Source organism: Doryrhamphus excisus, chromosome 1 (assembly GCF_030265055.1).
Source record: "Doryrhamphus excisus isolate RoL2022-K1 chromosome 1, RoL_Dexc_1.0, whole genome shotgun sequence".
NCBI classification, from domain to species: domain Eukaryota; kingdom Metazoa; phylum Chordata; class Actinopteri; order Syngnathiformes; family Syngnathidae; genus Doryrhamphus; species Doryrhamphus excisus.
This window is the reverse complement of record NC_080466.1, coordinates 19,306,537-19,326,637: the sequence shown is the minus strand read 5'-3', so window position 1 is coordinate 19,326,637 and position 20,101 is coordinate 19,306,537. Positions and strand designations below refer to the sequence as shown.

Sequence of the window (20,101 nt, the reverse complement as noted above, 5' to 3'; positions counted from 1 at the left end):
TACCCGTTCGGTTTTGTTCATGACCGACACAGCACTAGTTTGGTGAGCTGTTGAGTCGGAACGAACGTGAACATGAGTGAACGGACTGACTCGACACGACTGACCGGGTCTATGCACAGGAGGAGATCATAGGCTAACGACCAATTGACCGAAATGAACGGCTATTTTTACGGAATGAAGCGGAATGATCCTGTTCGCTGAAATGAACGGTTTTGCCCACCCCTAATTCTCAATGAAGGCTCATCGACATGCAGTTCTTGTGTCGACATATTTTTTGTGTCGATGTATCGATGACGTCAACACGTCGTCCCAGCCCTACTTAGAATGATAACGACATTTAGTCTTTAACTCCTGTTGCATAATGGGCTTCAAGAGTGTGTGACAAGAAGGATCACTGCAGTGTCCAGTCTATTTCAGCACCATGTGTGAAGCTGACCAACGCTGAGTGGGGGGGGTATATGTGTGTGCCGTCGGAGTGGGGGATTGGGCCGGCGCTCTGGCAGAGCCTCGGGCGAACTGCAGGACGTTCACCTTGCGGCGGGGCACGGGGCTCATTATCGCAGCGGGACCTGGTCACATCAAAAGAGCGCAGAAAGGGCAAACATTCTGCTCGAGTGCTGCCGTCGACAACCCCGCGAGCTTATGCGGTTGCACAAAAGGATGGACCACACATACAGACACTCTCTCTGAAACACTCAAAACCCCCCCACCCCCAAACAGAAAACACTAATTGATTAACAAGACTATACTAGTATTGTTGTCACAGTGGTTTTGCCCTGCTGACAATTAAATCATCAAAAATGGGCAGGTTACTTCATGTTTACATTTTTCTGAGCAATTTCATTATTACATAAAACATCCACAAATGTTAAAAAAAAAACATTGTCACGCAAGCTAGCAGCACATATTTTTTGTAATAGCTTTTCCTTTAAATAAAAAAAAAACTTCTATGGAACTTCAATTTGTTTTTGGTTTTCCATCACGTGGGAAATTAAAGGGCGAGGACAAACCGGGTCTAGACTCCTCGGTTCCGTCTACTTTAGGCGGTGGTTTTTGTGTCTGAATACCACATTCATTCAGAGTGTAAGACAATGCTGAAGTATGCAACTGGAATGCGTGACAAAAGCCCCATTCAAGTGCAATATGACACAGATTGGAATGGTTCTTGCTTATAAACCAACATCTCTGGAGAGAGTTAGTTGCATTTAGGCATTTATCAGTGGCTAATTACCCCGATCGACTGTGTGTTTGCGAGCTGGAATGTTAATCTCTGAGCTTTAAGTGTTGATCTCTTCAAATCTGACCATACGCGGGGGGAGTAAAATGTTTGGAGCGCATCTTTGTTTTTCAGCATCCCTCTATTTATAGCAACGCCGCTGCTGCATTAACACGCTGCATGATTTATCATTAGAAACCAGCACTGATGCCAAGGTGGCATCGGTGCCAACATTCATATCGAACGACGCAACTCCAAAGGCCCTGAGAGATGCATGTAAATAAAAATGACTAACTCGTAGCATCGAACCTGCGCACAATAAGCAAAATAGTGTGAAAACGCAGAACCCAATGAGGCAGAAGTGCTGATGAGCCACCACACGTGACAAACAAGAGCGGATTTGCCTGCTATACCTAGATAGTGCCCCCCAAACTCCCCCAACTCTCAGCTTTTTGCCCAGGTATTCTGAGCATGAATGGCTGTCACTTTGGATTTAGAAGCTCCGCGTTGAAGGGGGAGAAAAATGAGAGTCTGGTGGGGGTCTTTGTGCGCCTCTACCTGTGGAGAAGAGAGTGAGGGACTAAGCCCCTCGCTAGCACTGTTACACAATACACCTATGGAACGGAAAGGGTTAGCGCCTGTGCTGCTAGCTGGGCCGACAGTTTTTTTTTTTTTCCGCCGAGAGCAGTGCGGTGCTCACGCGGGGAGACATTTTTGAATGGCTCAGAAAAAAAAAAAAAAGAGGATGGGGAGATGATTTGAATGAGAGCCGGAGACGGTATTGACCTAGTTTTCTTCTCCTGTAGTTCAGACGGATGCACTCCCACTCACATGACGAGCCAGAATAGAAGGAACAAAAATATGGGTAGCTTTGCAAAGCTAGTCTTCACAGATGAATTACATTACAAAACAAAAACCCATCCAAACGTCAGAATTCTGCAAACAGTTCTGACATATTTTGCAGGGTTACATTTGGAGGCAATGTGATGTTTTGAAAAACAGGGGGAAGGTCACTCCGAGAACTGTTGCCTCAGGTGTTAAGACACCTGTGTTCTGACCTTGAGCTGAACTTTTCACCCAGTAAGTCACATGACTTGGAGGCGCTGTTTTTTTAGGACAAAACCTTCTCCCAAGCTTTGATAGGCTGGTTTACACTGCATGCCTTTGGATCTGGTGCCAATATCTGAATTTTGGTCTATTTATAAGCGACCCTTACCTAATATTGCTGTGTTTACATTTACTGAACTTACATACAGTACACATATATCCAAAATGAATGTAAACAACTACACAAATTGTGTATAATTCATCGTTTTTACACCATATTTAGACCATATCTAATGGTCTATGCTTACACAGTAGTTTCATTTACCATGGGTGTTTTTTATATTCACTGTGGGTGTTATTTGTGTAGATGTGCGTGTGTATATACGTCACTAACATAATGCAATGCTAATACTAAAATAATGCAAAAATGCAAACTCCACACAGAGATGGCCGAGGGTGGGTTGGTGGCCAGCCACTCACAGGGCACATATAGACAAACAACCATTCACACTCACATTCATACCTATGGACAATTTGGAGTCGCCAATTAACCTAGCATGTTTTTGGAATGTGGGAGGAAACCGGAGTACCCGGAGAAAACCCACGCATGCACGGGGAGAACATGCTCCACACAGAAATGGCCGAGTATGGAATCGAACTCGGGTCTTCTAGCTGAATGGTCTGTGCGCTAACCCCCTTTAGGGGGATTTGATCCACCCTAAATCATATAAATTGTTGAATAATAACAATACAATACAATTAAAATGGAAAAAAAAGTGTCTAAAATCATTCCGACCCCTCACTGGTTCAGACAATCAGACAAATAGGGAAGTGCAAGGCCATTAAGGACTTTAAAAACAAAGATTAACATTTTAAAATAAATTCTAAAAAAAAAACAGGAAGCCAGTGAAGCTCAAATAAAACTGGGGTTATGTGTTCCCGATGTCGAGTGTTAGTTAAAAAGCGTGCAATGGCATTCTGGACCATCGGAATACGGCCGAGTGATGACTTGGAGACACCAACATACTCACAATGCATTGCAGTAGTCAATTATTAAACTAATAAAAGCATGAATGGTTCTTTCCAAGTCTGCACGATTTAAGGGTTTTACCTTTGTTAAAACCCGTAACTGATAAAAACTGGCTCCGACCACGCTGTCAATTTGCTTGTCGAATTTGAAGTGGCTATCAAAGATAACCCTAAGATTCGACTTAAAAAGATAGATCAACATATTCATCATATCAACATATTCACATTTGTATTGTCGTTTAAATGTAGAAAATTTTGCCCTAACCACATTTTAATGTCTGGTTTAAGGTTTGTAGCGCACCGCCTTTGTTTGGGAGATAGATTTGCAGGTCATCTGCATAGCAGTGGAAAGCTAGGTTGTGCCTGGCTATGATGGAGCCCAGAGGCAGCATATAAAGTGAAAACAACAGTATGTGATACATAGTTGATTTTTATCCTTATTCATTCACTTTGAACCTGATAGTATCAGACCGTTTGTACATAATACGACAATACAACTATTATACAGTACATGCAGGTTCATCTCATAAGCATTGACGGTGGTGGGTCACATGGTAAACCTTTAGGCTTATTTCTATTATGGACTGTTCCAACAAGCCCACTCTATGGGTGTGATTCCACCTTTTAGGGGATTAACTGGTTAAGACTTCCAACGACTGCCTTTCAGACTGGAATGATCCATTAATCAAACCGATACATTTTTAAGCGGTGCTCTCAATAGCCAGGCGGGCACGCCCCTTGCTACAACGTGAATTAAAAAAAAAAAAAAAAAACAGCACAAAGCTATTCAAATGTGATCCCCCTCTCTGCCTAACAAATGCCTTTTCTGATTTTACCCAGACGCAAGAAAGATGTTGAGCAGCTCTCCAAGGAGATGAACGGCCATGTGACAGTCAATTAGACGTGTGCTAGGTTTAGTCCTTCCTTGAGAGTGGGTGCTTCAATGCAAACAAAACAATGAAGCGTGTATACAACATGGCGGCGGACAATGTCTGCTTATCCGTACGTGGTTGTAAAGAAATGGTAATGTTGGATTTCAGGAGGACAAAACAAAGTGCTTAAGCTCGGTCATATGTTGCAGGACGCTCATGCACCTGATGCCGCAGATACAATGAATCAATGGCTTGGAATTCAGCTGCGTTAGTCGGACGCTGTTTGTTCATTGTTGTTACCAGGAAACCCAAGTAATTGCTGAAACAGCAACTAATTGAAAGTCCAAACAAAAACCCAAATAACCATACGAAAATAGACAATCAGACAATTTCTGTTGCAAGTAGTACCATATTTTCTGGACTATAAGTCGCTCCGGAGTATAAGTCGCACAATGCCAAAAATTGATAATTAGGTAGAAAAAACACATAAGTCGCACTAGAATATAAGTCGCATTTTTTGCGGGTTTATTTACCGTGTTTTCTGGACTATAAGTCGCTCCGGAGTATGAGTCGCACAAGGCCAAAAATGCATAATTAGGTAGAAAAAAACATACATATGTCGCACTGGAATATAAGTCGCATTTTTTGCGGGTTTATTTACCGTATTTTCAACAACAGCAACTCACGGAAAGTCCAAACAGAAAGCAAAATAACCATACAAAAATAGACAATCACACAATTTCTGTTGCAAGTAGTACCGTGTTTTCTGGACTATAAGTCGCTCCGGAGTATAAGTCGCACAAGGCCAAAAATGCATAATTAGGTAGAAAAAAACATACATAAGTTGCACTGGAGTATAAGTCACATTTTTTGCGGGTTTATTTACCGTGTTTTCTGGACTATAAGTCTCTCCAAAGTATAAGTCGCACAAGGCCAAAAATGCATAATTAGGTAGAAAAAAACATACATAAGTCACACTGGAGTATAAGTCGCATTTTTTGCGGGTTTATTTACCGTATTTTCAGCAACAGCAACTCACAGAAAGTCCAAACAAAAACCAAAATAACCATACAAAAATCAAATTACGTTAAAAAAAAAAACAAAGATAAGTCACACTGGAGTATAAGTTGCATTTTTTGTGGGTAATTTATTTTACGTCCTCTTGGAAGGCAAGTTCTAACAATAATAAAAGAATAGCGAACAGTCTGAATAGGTGTAAGATGTGCTAACACAATGGTTATTCAGCTACACAAAAAATAAACATGAACAGAAAAGGTGTCCAGTGTTTATGTAACATAAACAGTTTTTTCATTTATAAGTCGCTCTGGAGTATAAGTCACAGGAACAGCCAACCTATGAAAAAAAGTGCGACTTACAGCCCGGAAAATACGGTAATATAGAATTTTAACAAGATCTAAATAACACTGACTTGTGTTATGTCAGTGGTGGGATGAATACTGAATCAAAGTAACGCTGTATTCTGGTATATTAATACATGCTTTAAACCCAAAATCGGGAAAAACAAGGGAGGAATGTGATGGCTGGGAGAAAAATACTCGCAACAATCAACACCCGGCTTGGCATGTATATGTTTGATGCTAAACTCTTACAAAAGTGGGTTCACCTTTTGTAATGGTGGTGCTGAAGCTGTAGTTTTGAGGTGTGTGTAGGGTGGGGGGTGGGGGGACGGGGTTGCAATGGTCACGTATATTTCCGTATCTTTTATCTCTAAAAAGCGGGTACAGAGAGGGATCGGATTGATCTGATGTTTTTGATGCATTGTTTGATGACGGCCAGCTCAAAGTGGAGGATGCCTCTGTGATGTCTCGCCATCGCAGGACATGAAAAGCCTCACCTGGCAACCCCTCCCCATGAACTTAGGTTGATACACCCGGTGGGTTTGAGGACTCCCGCTGAGAGGAACGTCGTTTCCATTGGTGTCACATAAATAAATTCATCATGACCTTTATTTTTTATTTTATTTTATTTTTTTAGAGGCACCACCGCTTCCTTGCTGGCTTTGTTTAAACCGGCAAGCTTGACAGGCCCTGATGAACCACCATGATAGGACAGTATAGCTAATTTATTTAATGCCTGCATCCCATGAGGAAAGCGAGTGCCTTCCATCAAGTGAGAGAGCGGACAGATGATCAAAAGAAACAGAGAGCGCTAGGCGAGCTCGTCAGAGGAACTAATATATTCTTGCTAGATATCTAAGTGGGTTTCATCATCCTGCATCAAGTGACTGCTGAGGAAGAAAAAAAAAGGTCTTGTTCTCATCCCAGTGACATCAGCAAGCATGGGGGAAGGGTGGGTGCGGAGAGATCAGTCATTTCAAATAAACATGTCGAATAGTTGAATGCTGAGAAACAAGCAGTGGCTGCAAAGCTGTTATATTTGTGTTTTTAATTGAGCTGCTATTAATATATTCAACAAAGGTGAATTGATTGTTGGGGGTAACTCTGCATTTCTTGTGTATTATATCGTTTCACGCAATGATCCGTTCCCGTTCCAAGTATTTACAAAACAATTGCAATTGTTTTTCATATCCCAGGAACGTTCCGACTTATATAGCAATAGCCCTCCTCTTGTGTTTTACATTTTAATGCATAAAAAGAATCATAACATTTGTTTATTGCATCAAGGCTTTTTGACTTTGTCAGGAAACTCTATTTCAACAAAATAAACCCCCCCAAATTTTTTTTACTACATTATAAAATGGTCTGGTTGAAATTATGACCACTGTATTGTTAGGGTCGGTTTCGACCCGGCTATAATAATATGACAATAAAGCAATATTTTGAGCCACAACTGAAATTATAACTGTGCAATTAGACAACCAGCTCCTCTTCTCATCATGTAAGCTTCAGGGGATTCTCATTTTGACCGCTTTTCCAGTATACATGTGAGGTGAATTCACTCATTTGACTGGCTGATTTCATATTTACAATTTGGATCATGGAAAGAAGAAGTACAGTGAACCAAGAGCTGGACCTGTTCTGCTTTTTGATTTCAGTTTATACTAAAGTTCTGAAAACAATAACTTTTGGGTCAAAATTCACCCGAACACCATAGATGTTTCTTTAGTGATTAATACTAAAATGAGAAAATAAATAAAACTAATTGATTTAAGAGATATATGTTCTATAGCTCTCAGTAATAGCCAGGTAACAAAATAATTCAATTTATTAATATGATTCTTTTGAGGTTCATTTGACCATTTTTGGAAAATGAAATTGAGTGGTATAGTGACAAAAAAAGGCCTACATGCCCATACCAAAAGTATTAAAACCAACATTTTCATGGATGAGGAAGCCTAAGAAGGTAACCAAGACATGAGAAGCAAATTTGATGGTAACTTATTGTTTTTAGTGTATTCTATTGCTGATTTAATACATGGGTCAAAATGTTAACATAAGAGATGATACCAGAAATCTAACACAAGAGGAAGGTTTTTATCGATTTGCATTTAAATATTTGTCCTCCATGTGTGGCACCTTAGTCAAAGCTAAACAAGCTAATATCGTATAATTGGGATTAATATCTGTCGTGGACCATATGAGTGAAAATGATTGCACTGCAATGTGTTGGGACACTAAATCAGCCCCACAATGGTCTATGTTGCTTTCCACAGTAACTTAGAGCCAATGCAGCCTTAGTAAATTGGACGCTTGAGGCAAGAAACTTGGCCAAGCTTGCATTTTGGAGGGCATGAGGGATAAAGATATGGCCCTAGAAAGAGGAGGGAGAGGGGGCAGTGAAAGGTGGCCGTGGGTGGTGGACTGGTGGGGGGCAGCGGAGAGGCTTTGGCAACACAGGAGGTGACATAACACATATGCTTTTAACACAAAAGGCAACCTGGCTTGTTAGCACGGTAACTAGCAGACTCCATGGCAATCAGGCCCCATGGTCGACCCCCACCCTCCACCCACACACACACGGGCCCCCGCCACGCACCTTACCATAAATATGGCTACATCTGCAAGTGTAATCGCCTACATTGTGCTCAGATTTTCTGCTCTGCTGGACGGCAGCACGGAACCCCCCCCCCCTTTACTTAATTCTTGCCCCCACCTTCTTCTTCCCCTCAAGTGCCCTCGTGTTCCTGGCGACTCCACAGCCGCCCAGTCCTAGTGCATCTCCCAGATTACAGAGCGCCAGTCGCTCAGGTAACAGGAGTCACTAATCTGGGCCAGGGTTGAATTACACATAATTGACTCGGAACCGTGATTGATTTCAACCCCGCAAAGCAAAAGATGACGGCTAACACCCCCCCACCCCCCTTCCTCACTAAAAACAGCCCTCCCTTCCAGCCTCTCCAGCGCTCGCGAGCGCAGCCAAGACTCTCCATCTAGTAGGAGGCAGGAGGCTTTGAAGAGATCAAAGCCAAGGCCGGGAGCAGTTGCGCGCCCTGGGAATACGGGAGAGAGGCTTTCTGCTCCTCAGCCCTATTTTCTAGCGTCATGTCGGATTGCAGCTGTATTGCATTTCGCCAGTTTTCTTAATGCTCTTGGTTTTGACTTTGACATCAGTGATCCCCCTTGGTTTCTTCAAAAACAAGGGGGACGGGGGGGAGAGGGGGTGAGCAAGAAAAAAAAGAGGGGGGGGGGGGTGTATGAAAAGAAAGCGGGGGAACCAGATTTACAGTGATTCCTATTTTCACAACTCCATAATTGGCCGGTTCAAAAGGGGAGACGGAGCGCTGCGACTGGAGCATTTGTTTTCAATTCCGCTGCTGCCGATATGAAAGAAGCGACAAACTTTTATTGCTTTCCCAAAAATTGAAGGCAGGCTTTTTTGTCTCCACTAACCCCCCCCCCCCCCCCCCCCCCACACACACACACACACACGCACGCGCACACACACAAAACTGTTTTTTTATGGTTTGAGACCACACAAACTGATAGCAAAGCTTTTGTCCTCCCACAGCATTGTGCGCCACAGCTCTCACTTACGCTCATGCACGTGTGTGTCAGTTTGATGTTTTAGCGTAAAAACACAAAAAGGCACTGTGACGAAATAACAGCAAGTTCAACCCCCCCTCCCTTTATTGAACTGTTCGGCTAATAAAGCCTGGTGGCGAGAAAACCACCCCACCCCACTCGCCCCTGCTTTATACTGTAACTATGCGGGTCTACTTTACCAACCTCCTACACTGGGGACCATTAATATTTCAACGCTGTCAGATACACATTGCAGAAAGAAATAATGAGCCTCTGAAAAAATATGAAACAGCAAAGAGATGGAGGAGGAGGAGGTGAGTTCAACGCCGCTGACCAGCTTCACGCCACAGAGCAGCTATTGATCATAGTTTCTTAAGACGAGCGAACAAAGTGGTGAATGTTTATGCAGTGAATAATTCCGGACGCAAGCTAGTAGACCAGGGGTCTCAAACACGCGGCCCGCGGGCCATATGTGGCCCGCAGGACACTAGTTTGAGGCCCCCGCCTTGATATGAAAGTTTAATGTTAGTGCGGCCTGCGCAAGTTTGATATGGATGCTGTATGGTATCATGTACCCAGAAAAAAATATTACGTTTGATTAATGTTCATGTTAAAGGTTAAATAACTGTTAATAGTTATCCTCCCTATCCGTGTGGAAGTGGTAAGTTTTTGGCTATTTAAGTTTAAAGGAAATAACTTGAAGGCTACCGTTTAGGTCGCTAGCTCTCTAGTTTGCGAGTTAGCATGTGTCTCAAGACCCTGCAGTTGCGCAATATGTTGTAAATAAAAAGTGTATAAATGTGACTATAGTCGTGTTTTGTCATGTCTACAGGGCTCTAATAATGCTTTGTTCATTTTAATCTGAAAAAATAATTTGTCTACCCACCAACTATATGTGTTTTTTTAAGTTTTTATTATTTGCCGTTTTATTATTATTATTATATTTATTTATTACTGATTGATTGATTTTCTTTATTCTTGATTTGTTTATTTATTTTTCATCTTATTTTGTGTAGAAAAATAAAAAGTAAGATATTTGAGAACAGTGGAATGTTTTAGCAGCTTTTCTTGTAGAAAATTGGAACCAAAGCAAAGTTTTTTTACATTTTTTTGTTTTTAATAAATGCGTTTTTTTGGGGGGGGGTTTTGGAAAACCTGATGCGGCCCAGTCTCACCCAGACCCGAGCTCCAGTGGCCCCCAAGTAAATTGAGTTTGAGACCCCTGTAGTAGACTATGGTTCACTCGTGTGGTCGTATTGTCAACCAATATGTCGCTCAATCCGGTGATTTGTGCTTTAACCCTGTGAGCTTATGGAGACTGCTGTATCTGAACTAATTAAACATTTGAAGCATTTAGTGATATGGGAGTGTAGTGGTTGATATAGCTGACTTTCATATAGCTTGTGTGGAATTGATTGAGTCCAGGGTGGAGTCCAACATTCGTCCTGGGTCATCAAGATGTGGCCTTGTAAGGAGAAAAGGGCTCGCCAGGGCTGACCCTCTCGAGACAAGTGTCATCTTTTGGTGATGAGATGGTAAAAAAAAAAAAAAAACACAAATTGAGTTCAACTCCATGCCTCCCTGTCATCGTCATGGTTTCGAGTGAATCCGGAGCTCATTAACAAGTTTTATCGCTCGCTTAATGTGGGTCAATTCCGATGATTTCCATGATGATGCCAGAAATCTGGGATGTGTCTATCAACCACGGCCTCTGTTTTAAGCATTCAAATGGAATCTTTTTAGTTTGAACTGACGGAAACTAGAACGGCAGACCTCGTTAAAAATGTGTACAGTAAATGTACACTCTAAAAAAACACCACACAATTTGTATGGTTGGTGCATGTCTCCGTTTTTGATAAAGTATAATGGAAATGGTTATGATAGTTCCTTACAGTTCCTTACATTTTTATCCCTGAAATGGTCAAATCTTCAGATATTGGTTGAGTATTTTATGGTGCAATTCTGCCAACTTTTCACTCCCATAGATGCTAAGTTGCGCAATTAGCTTTTACTCCCCAAAATGATTGTTTTTATTCTGTGCTTTGATATTATAAGATGGATATATTGATAAGGAGTGTGAAATATGACCCCATCATGGCCCCTCCATGCAAGTCAGCCGAGTGACTACAATATGACCCCTCTGATGCACTTACGCCATGCCAAAAAAAAAAAAAAAATCCACACTTGAATCTCGACTTCTGTTTCTCATATAAACGAGCAGCTCACAGTGTGCCGAGTGCTGAGCTCCATTTCACCGCATGAAACGCACAGATAAGGTGATTGCAACCACATGCCGTCATTACGCTCGTACATATGGAGTGAGTGTGTGTCGACCGACATCAGCGGCGGCGGCAGCGGCGGCGGATGAGAGGAACCCCGGGCGTTAATGGCGCCGTTTAGAAAAACAGCCCAGCTCCGGCGGCACTACAAAAGACTTTTAGAAGTGTTTCTTGTGTGTGAGGTCTCTGGCGCTGTCCTTTATGCTCAACACACATCTTGCGCTGCCTGATAAAAGCTGCACGGCAGATGACATCAATGTCACTGCAACTCCCTCCATAAGTAGGCTGCTTGCTTTATTGAGATCATCCAGCTGTAGACTAATTAATCTTCCAAAAGATGCAACGAGGTTGCAATCACATGTGATCCAGCGTCTTCCCGGGGGCCAATTGTTCCATTGCACCCTCGGAACCTGCCCTCTTAAGTAAATTCAGCGTGGACGGTTGCTGGTATACAAAGCGCTCTCAGTAACAGGGATCTTCCATGGTAGCACTGAGGGCATGAGGCCTGGGTACACATGGCACTCCTACCAAATCCCATTAGGTAAGCCCGGGTTAGTGATTCCACGCTGTGGCCAGCTAGATCCGTCACATTCCAATTCTATCAAAAGGGAAAAAATGCACTGCAAAAAGGCGCTCCTTCTGGCTGCAAGGATCTCCAACCTTCAAGAGAAGGATGATTCCAACAAGCGCTCCAGTTTAAGTTGGTTGGCCATTATATGGTTTCATACAGTAAACCCAAATCTGGCTATTGTTTTCTTTGATACCAGCACAATACATTAGATTATTCCAATGAGGAAGCAGAACCAAGCTAAATAAAAGTAGTATGATAAATGTACGTATGCATATTTCAGTCCTATATTCCTTATGGTACAGTATGACTAGGTAAAGCCTGATCCATGGTTTTGTTTCCACCGTGGGGTGGCTTGGTCATAAATATCATCTTAGCACGTGGATTATGTGTAACTCTACGATTCATTTCGCAATTATGCAACATATTCCACTGTGTTGTAATGCACCATACTAGAGCAAGAGCAAGCAATTAGCGGGGGTTGGTTCCTTGTACAACGATTGCTCCTTAACAACAACTCACATTTGACATATTTTATATTTTATACAGGAATTGAACCTTTGAGCATCTGGTCCGGGCTGCACGGCGGTCGTGTGGTTAGCACGCAGACCTCACAGCTAGGAGACGCGGGTTCGATTCCACCCTCGGCTATCTCTGTGTGGAGTTTGCATGTTCTCCCCGTGCATGCGTGGGTTTTCCGTCGGTACTCCGGTTTCCTCCCACATTCCAAAAACATGCTAGGTTAATTGGCGACTCCTAATTGTCCATAGGTATGAATGTGAGTGTGAAGGGTTGTTTGTCTATATGTGTGTCTGTGCTTAGCTGGCCAAGGCTGGCCCCCGCCCAAAGGCAGCTGGGATAGGCTCCAGCACCCCCTGCGACCCTCGTGAGGATAAAACGGTAGAAAATGAACGAATGAACGAAAGGACGAACGGACGAACGAGCTTCTGGTCCATAAGCCACGCGGGTTCAATTTCACCCTCGGCCATCTCTGTGTGGAGTTTGCATGTTCTCCCCGTGCATGCGTGGGTTTTCTCCGGGTACTCCGGTTTCCTCCCACATTCCAAAAACATGCTAGGTTAATTGGCGACTCCTAATTGTCCATAGGTATGAATGTGAGTGTGAATGGTTGTTTGTCTATATGTGTGTCTGTGATTGGCTGGCCAAGGCTGGCCCCCGCCCAAAGGCAGCTGGGATAGGCTCCAGCACCCCCGCGACCCTCGTGAGGATAAACGGTAGAAAATGAACGAATGAACGAACAGACGAACGAACGAACGAGCTCCAGGTCCATAAGCCAAGTCCTTACAAATGGTGCTACTACTGCCCCCCAGGTTTTCAGTTACAATAGAAACAACATAGTGAACTGACCGAACTGTTCTATCTGGCTGGAAAATGGGCTTAACCACAAGCTCAACACCGCTGCAACACTCCATCCCTCTGCTCCTCCAGCTGTTCCAACACAGATGGAGATCACCTGCACATGCTCAGTCCCGCTAATAACCACGCTTCCTTCCGCTCTTTATTTCTTTTAACCTTGCGGTGTGGTTTTGTCTCACGTGACAGCAGCAGGCTGTTCCCGGAATAGATTTTAGGCCATTTAAAAATACACACAGTTACTTCGCACATGTAGAGATCTTTATTTAGAATCTAGTCATTGCTTAATCCAGATTTAGAGTTTGAGTGCTCGTCAGACAAACATCCTCAAAACCTCAAAGACTTCAGTTCCTTTCGCCCGTCAGCTTTCAAGCAATGACAACCCTATGGTTTCTTTCTACTTAAGTCTCCTGACCGTCAGACTGCAAACCCCCATTAAGATATAAGGAAGACCAACCAATATAGTATGTATTTAACCATCAATAAAGAACAAGATATAACAAGCCTTCTCCTTTATTGAGCTCAGTTTTGTTTGACAGTCAGAGAGGTATTAATTTAACAATGTTTTTATTACTGTGGTTGTAGCTTGCAGTACATGTTTACAAAACGGACGGGGATGGAAATCCTTTCAAATGAATTACAGATGAGCGTCCGCCACTGTTACACTAAACCAAGCGCACGTCCAACCTAAAACACATTAGCATCACAGCGTCAATAAACGCAGCAGCCACCTCTTTGAAGCGGGCCGCAGTTTGAAACCCTCATTCACCAAATCACTGCCGACATACAACTTGAATCCTGTCCAGCGGTCTTCATATGACGAGAGCGACTTATTGTCGTAAAAAAAAAAAAACATATATATATATATATATATATATATATATATATATACCACATAGAAATCTGCTGACAATCAGCAGCTCCCGACTGCTCTGTCACGGCTGGACGACATGTGCAGGAATGTCATGGTGAATGGAAATCAATCTAAACTACTGGGGATGGGGGATGGAGGGGAATGAAAGAAAGAGAGAGCCTTTGATCTGAAAACTGATCCCAGGCCTGCAGATATACTGCAGTGGCCATGGTGGCGGCGTGCAGCAGCCAGAGGCCTTTAGGGTTGTCGTGCTTCTATCTGCTTTCTTTTTTTTTTTTTTCGTACTAGACTGAGACAAAGGCATTAAAAAGGACTACCATTTTTATTGAAGACGGCTTGAAGAGGGACGATTTGGGCAAGTATATTGAAACCAAAGTGAGGGGTGAAAAATGTCGGTCTGCTTGGGCCTCATGTATCTACTAAGGGAAATTTCCTCTTGTTGCTCTCCAAGCCTCCTCAAGTGCTTCAATGTAACTGTGTGTGGCTGAAGTAATGGGGACGAGAAGGCATAACGTGGCTTTATCGATCGATACGATTGGCTGTTGATTCATCATGTCTTAAAGCAACCGAGGCAAAATGGGAGTGCAAAATTTACCTGCAACCAGCAGAGGCGCTGCTGATTGAGTCTCAGTCTAAAGAGGAAAATGACGTCAACTACGGCCTAAATTATTTTACTCAAATTAGCATGGAAACAGGAGTTCAGAACATTGCCGACCACAACTTCACTTGGCAATATATGAGCGGAACTCTGAGGCCATAAAAACAAAATAATTTCATTGCCTTGCCTTCAAGGGTGGTCTAAATGATTTGGCAAAAAAAAAATATCAAACATTCAATGCAAAATATGCAAATTCAAATGTAAATCTTTAGTTTAGACATTACAGTTTTTTACAGTAAAATGCTAATGCTGTATAAAATAAACTTAAAAAGGAGAGTAGTTGGTCCCGTATAAATGTACATACTTGCCCAACATCGCCCGTCAATCATGATGGGGATGCAAAAACACAACACGTGCACGGACCTAACAGCATTAGCGTGGACAGCTGCAAGGAGACACAGGAAGCCGCCACGAGGGGACCTGCAGCTGGCCTCCCTGATATTTAGGCCATTACTAGCACACCACTGACTGACTGACTCCACTGCAGGGGAGCCTGAGGGCCGGGAAGGCCTTCTCCAGCCATAGTGAGGCCATGAAAAGGTTTACTTGACTGATGCTGACACTATGACCAAGAGGGATTTTTTTACATACTATATATTTAAGAGCTGTGAGTAATACAATATTCTAAATATATACAATATTTAGGGTATTTTTGCCTCAAAAAGCACAAGCCTTCCATATGCATTGTCAACGGTTTTAGATTGGTGAACTTATTTTTACACTAGTAAGGGTTTTAATTGTTATATAAAAACCTTGCATGTACTGTTTTATGATGGCTTGAAACTTATCTCCATTTCCATTATTTCCTTTGGGGGAAAAAATTGCAAATTGCAAACAAATGCCCCAAAACGTTAAAATTTTGTTGATTTAGGGCTTTATAATGAAAAATTATAAAGTTGCAGCTAGAGTTGAGAATTGAACATCATTGGTTTTCATAACAAAAAAATACATACAGGTGACCTAAAATTTAGAAAAATATTGGTACTGACCGTTCTGGGCATGGGCGGCGAGAGGGAGCCATTGGTCATATAGGAGTCATTCATGTTGCCCATCATGATGTAACTCGGGTAGCTGGGGTAGGGATGGCCTTTGCTGTACATGTCCTGATGCTTGCCTGATTTAAAAAAATACAAAACAAAACAAAGTTTAAAGCTAAACAATATTATTAAAATCACTTCAAGTCAATAAATCACATAATTTTCCCCACTGCGCCAACAGTATCACATCAACACGCAGCATGTTTCCCTGCTCGCTTTTTGTTACAGAGGACAGTTGTATTATACACAGGAACAATGGAGCCCCTCTGTGCCAATTAGCACCAATTAGAAGAACATACAGACTGTGTCAAAACAGGAGACGCCCCAACTGTTCTTCTATGCCTTTGACCCAACAAGAAGAAGAAGAGGAGGAGGAGGAGGAGGAGTAGGAGCTTTATACAAGAGGACTCAATTCAGTGCCACTCGCCACTCAACTGCACGCTGTGTAATAAAGCCGAAGGGGAGGATGGGGAGGAGGGAGGGTTGGGAGTGTTTGTGGTATTTAGCCCGACGGCAACAACATGGATCTTGTTGTGAAGAAAGCCGGTGTTTGGTTTTGAGAGAAGGGGCAACTGAGGGGGAGTGAAAGGGGAACAAAGGGGAGGCACACTCTTTCTCAAAGTCCCACAGATGACCTGCAAAGTGGAGGTCACACCACAATAGATCTTAGAGGCCCCAAAGTGGCGGCCGCATGTGACTTTATAGGCGTAAATGCTTGACAAATGGCATTAGGATGTATAGAAATATAGGATCTGGAGCCGTCTAAACGTACTACAATTTTGAAAAATGTGTCAATCAAGATCTTAGCTGAGTGAGCACACGTTTATTATTATTTTGACCTTTTTATAACAGTTCCTCCAAGGTCTGATTTGTATGTACAATTGCATGCAGGGCTGTAAATGGCCCATGTTAGTAGTTTCATTGCCCCTGACCTACAGATTTAACTCAATTAAGTGTTTGCTTTTTCTTTGGCTTTTGGCAAATTGCGATAATGACCATAGAACTAGCATCTCCTTACACTGCTAAATTAAACAAATGTGCACTATAAAGTCAACTGTGTTTTATCTAGACTTCAATTTAAGTTGTAATATACAGTGGTTAACTTTTTACACTTAACAGTTATACATGTTTAAAAGTGCTTCCTTAAACGCCAAGTGTGGGTGTTTTATGATATAGTGGTTAACTTCTTTTTGCACTTGTATGACAGAAATGTTTATGAGCGCAGTGCACGACTCGCCTTTAGCTTAGTTTTTGAATACAGAACTTCATTTTAACGTTGTTTGACAGTCAGAAATGATGAGTCCGACCCTGGAAACCGAATATTTCCGTGATTTCCTGTAGGAAATATGAACTCATCGGAGGTTGAGCATTGTGTTTGACCTTTAATGTTAGACTGTATTCTTTTGTTGCCGTTTTCAGCTGCTAAGTAGCTAGTGTTGACATGTCTGGACAGGCCTTTAATTAAACTACTACACCAGCATGACCTCCAATGCTGCGGTCCAATAAAATCTAACCATTTAGTTTGTTTTTGTCAAATTACAGAGTGTGTGGCATCACTCACCGTCATCGGGATGGTCTCTGTGTTTTTCATGATACGAGTCTTGAGACTGTCTCACCGCCTGTGTGAGGAAAGAAGAAAAAAAAAAGAGAAAAGAAAAAGGAGAAATCGAATGATGGCAAATCGATTAAGAGGGCCTTTTACAGGCTGTTAGACACACAGGCTGCTGATGTGGTCAGGCTGCCACAAAAATACTGCTGGGACAAATGTGGCTTCTTTTTGCTTGTCAACACTCACACACACACACGCACACACACACACACACACACGCTTTCAGACAACTGTCTACACAGCGGAGCCACTTAATTAAGCGCCATGGCCTTGAGGGGGCTTAGAAATTAACTTGTTTTCATACCACTGCACCCTCTCAATTGCTAACTCCATTTTTATCCTAATAAATAGTCCATGACTGTCATGAATTTATAAACGACACTTCTTTTTTTTTTTTTTTTTTCAAGATTTTGGTGCATTTCACACATCCAATTTCTGTCAGAGAACTGATGAGAAGACCTAATATTTTGGAGAGCACATGCAACCCGCTCCTCCTCCTCCATCCACCAACACCACCACCACCACCACCCTCAGGATGGCTTCCAGCTGAGCGAGGGGGAACTTCTCCTGGTTCCTAATTAACATTCAGTTAACGTCTAGTGTGTGTGTGTGTGTCTCCAGGACATTTTGCATCTCTCATCCAGGATGGGGGTCCCGAAATTCCATTAACATTGCGGTTAATGACTGAATATGCGGTAAACTTCTGTGATACCTAATTTGCTGGGAAGTATATACATTTTGTGATATTTTTGTGAAGATATTTGTGGGAGATTATTATTATATTATTATATATTAGGGAAAATGTATTAGAAAAACATGGTGGAAAATTTGGATAAAATATGATATATTATATATTTTTTTTTATTTTGGTGTGTCTTCTATTCTGTTTACTTGCTTTATTCAACTTCATTCTTCTGTAAAGTGTCTATGAGTATTTTGAAAAGCGCTATACAAATAAAATGTATTATTATTATTATTATTATCACAAGTGCCTTGTAAAAAATGATATTTTAAGTGCAGTCTCCACACGTCCATGCATTGCAGCAAAGCAAAGGTGTTTCTAACAATAACAAAAACATAAATACATTGCATACTGCCTATTTTCCATGATAAAAACGTTGTGTTGTGTTATTGCTCCAGATATTAAGGTTGTTTTTTAATTGCTTTTATGACAAAAACATGCAGTTAAACAAAAAATTGATGACTTTCTTCATGAAAATGTGAGGCCTTTGTATTGTGGGTAACTGGAAGACAAGTTACAAGGGAAACATCTTTGGATTTAAGTGAAATTAAAGAGTTTGGTGTGGGTTTTTTTTTTTTTTTGGGTGGGGGTGCAGGCCTTTTGGTTGACTTACATCATGGCTGTTGCTGTTGGGGCTGCCCTCTGACTCGTTGACCAGCGAGGACTTGATGTCTGCCAGGTCTCCCTCCTCCTCCGAGTGGCTGAGCTCGGCGAAGATTTGCTCCTTGTGTGGATCTCCTTCGTCTTTGAACGGGATCATTTCATCCGTGGCGCACAGCTCCGGGTCTCCTCCACCACCGCCACCGCCTCCTGACAACTGGGGCATATTGTCTCTCTTTTGCACCCAGAATAATAAAAATGGAAATAAAAATCAGTGCCAGTTGTGTCCAGAAACTATATAGTGGAAGTGGGAACTCCCACTGGAAGGACTCCGTATGTCTTTCCCCTTCCAAATGAAATTAAAATAAAAAAAACAAATGTGACTGCGGGGTCACGACGACTTCATGTTTTTCTTTTTAAAAAGTCCACCACTTTGGATTCCGTATCCCGTGGAAACCAAAACCAAAAGTGATAGTCCTCCAGTGGAAAAGTTAACAAAAAGCACCAGCGTTGAGTGGATGTGCACAAGCCAGACAAATCCACGCCACTCGTCGGCACAAATCCACAGTGGTCATATAAATATAAATGTCACTAAGTCACAAGGCAAAAAAAGATGTTTAAAAAAGCACAGTGGAGGAGCGACGTCCACACCGCTCACGCAGCGTTTCCACGGACGAATGTAACCGGTTGGTGCGTGTGAGTGAGTGAGTGAGTGAGTGTGAGTGTGTGTGTGTGTGTGTGTGTGTGTGTGTGTGTGGAGGGGATAATATGGCCGCTCCCTCCTCCTGCACTGATTGACACTCCCACTTCACTTCTTCCCCAAACAAATGGCCAGCAGTCAAACCCACGCCAGCAGTGACGACTCATAACAAACAGCGTGGAAGGACTAAAAAAGTTTTACGGATATTTTTGATGCAACATTTTAGCAACAGTAACATCAAATAAAGCATGGAATATATGATTATATATAATATTATATCCCAAAAATATTATTCACATAAAGCAAATAAAGAGACAAATAATTACAATTCATATGCATGTTAATAAAACAGTTTGTACTGTATATATGCTACTCTATATAAATAACTTGAAATATAGTTCCATTCAAAAACTGGAACACTCTTCTCACAAGATTTCGCAACATCAAAACGTGACGATATTTCTCGTTTGAACGCTATGTTGCCATAAGGTTAATTTAATAATTCACGTAATACATTAAGTGCTTTACGCACACTATAATCTTATAATATAAT

The 20,101-nt window shown here is 42.1% G+C and overlaps 1 protein-coding gene across 6 annotated transcripts in view; it reads right to left on the bottom strand.

The window, feature by feature from the left end:
- Nucleotides 1-19,563, bottom strand: part of lef1 (lymphoid enhancer-binding factor 1) — a 45,084-nt gene extending 25,521 nt beyond the window's left edge. For all 6 annotated transcript variants that reach the window (XM_058065214.1, XM_058065210.1, XM_058065215.1 and 3 more), the window contains exons 1-3: nt 18,862-19,563; nt 17,459-17,516; nt 15,850-15,974 (exon numbers count right to left, since the gene is read on the bottom strand). In XM_058065214.1, coding sequence (XP_057921197.1) covers nt 15,850-15,974; nt 17,459-17,516; nt 18,862-19,074 — 396 coding nt within the window. In that variant the 5' untranslated portion in view covers nt 19,075-19,563. The remainder of the gene's footprint in view (nt 1-15,849; nt 15,975-17,458; nt 17,517-18,861) is intronic.
- Between the last annotated feature and the right edge of the window lie 538 nt (nt 19,564-20,101).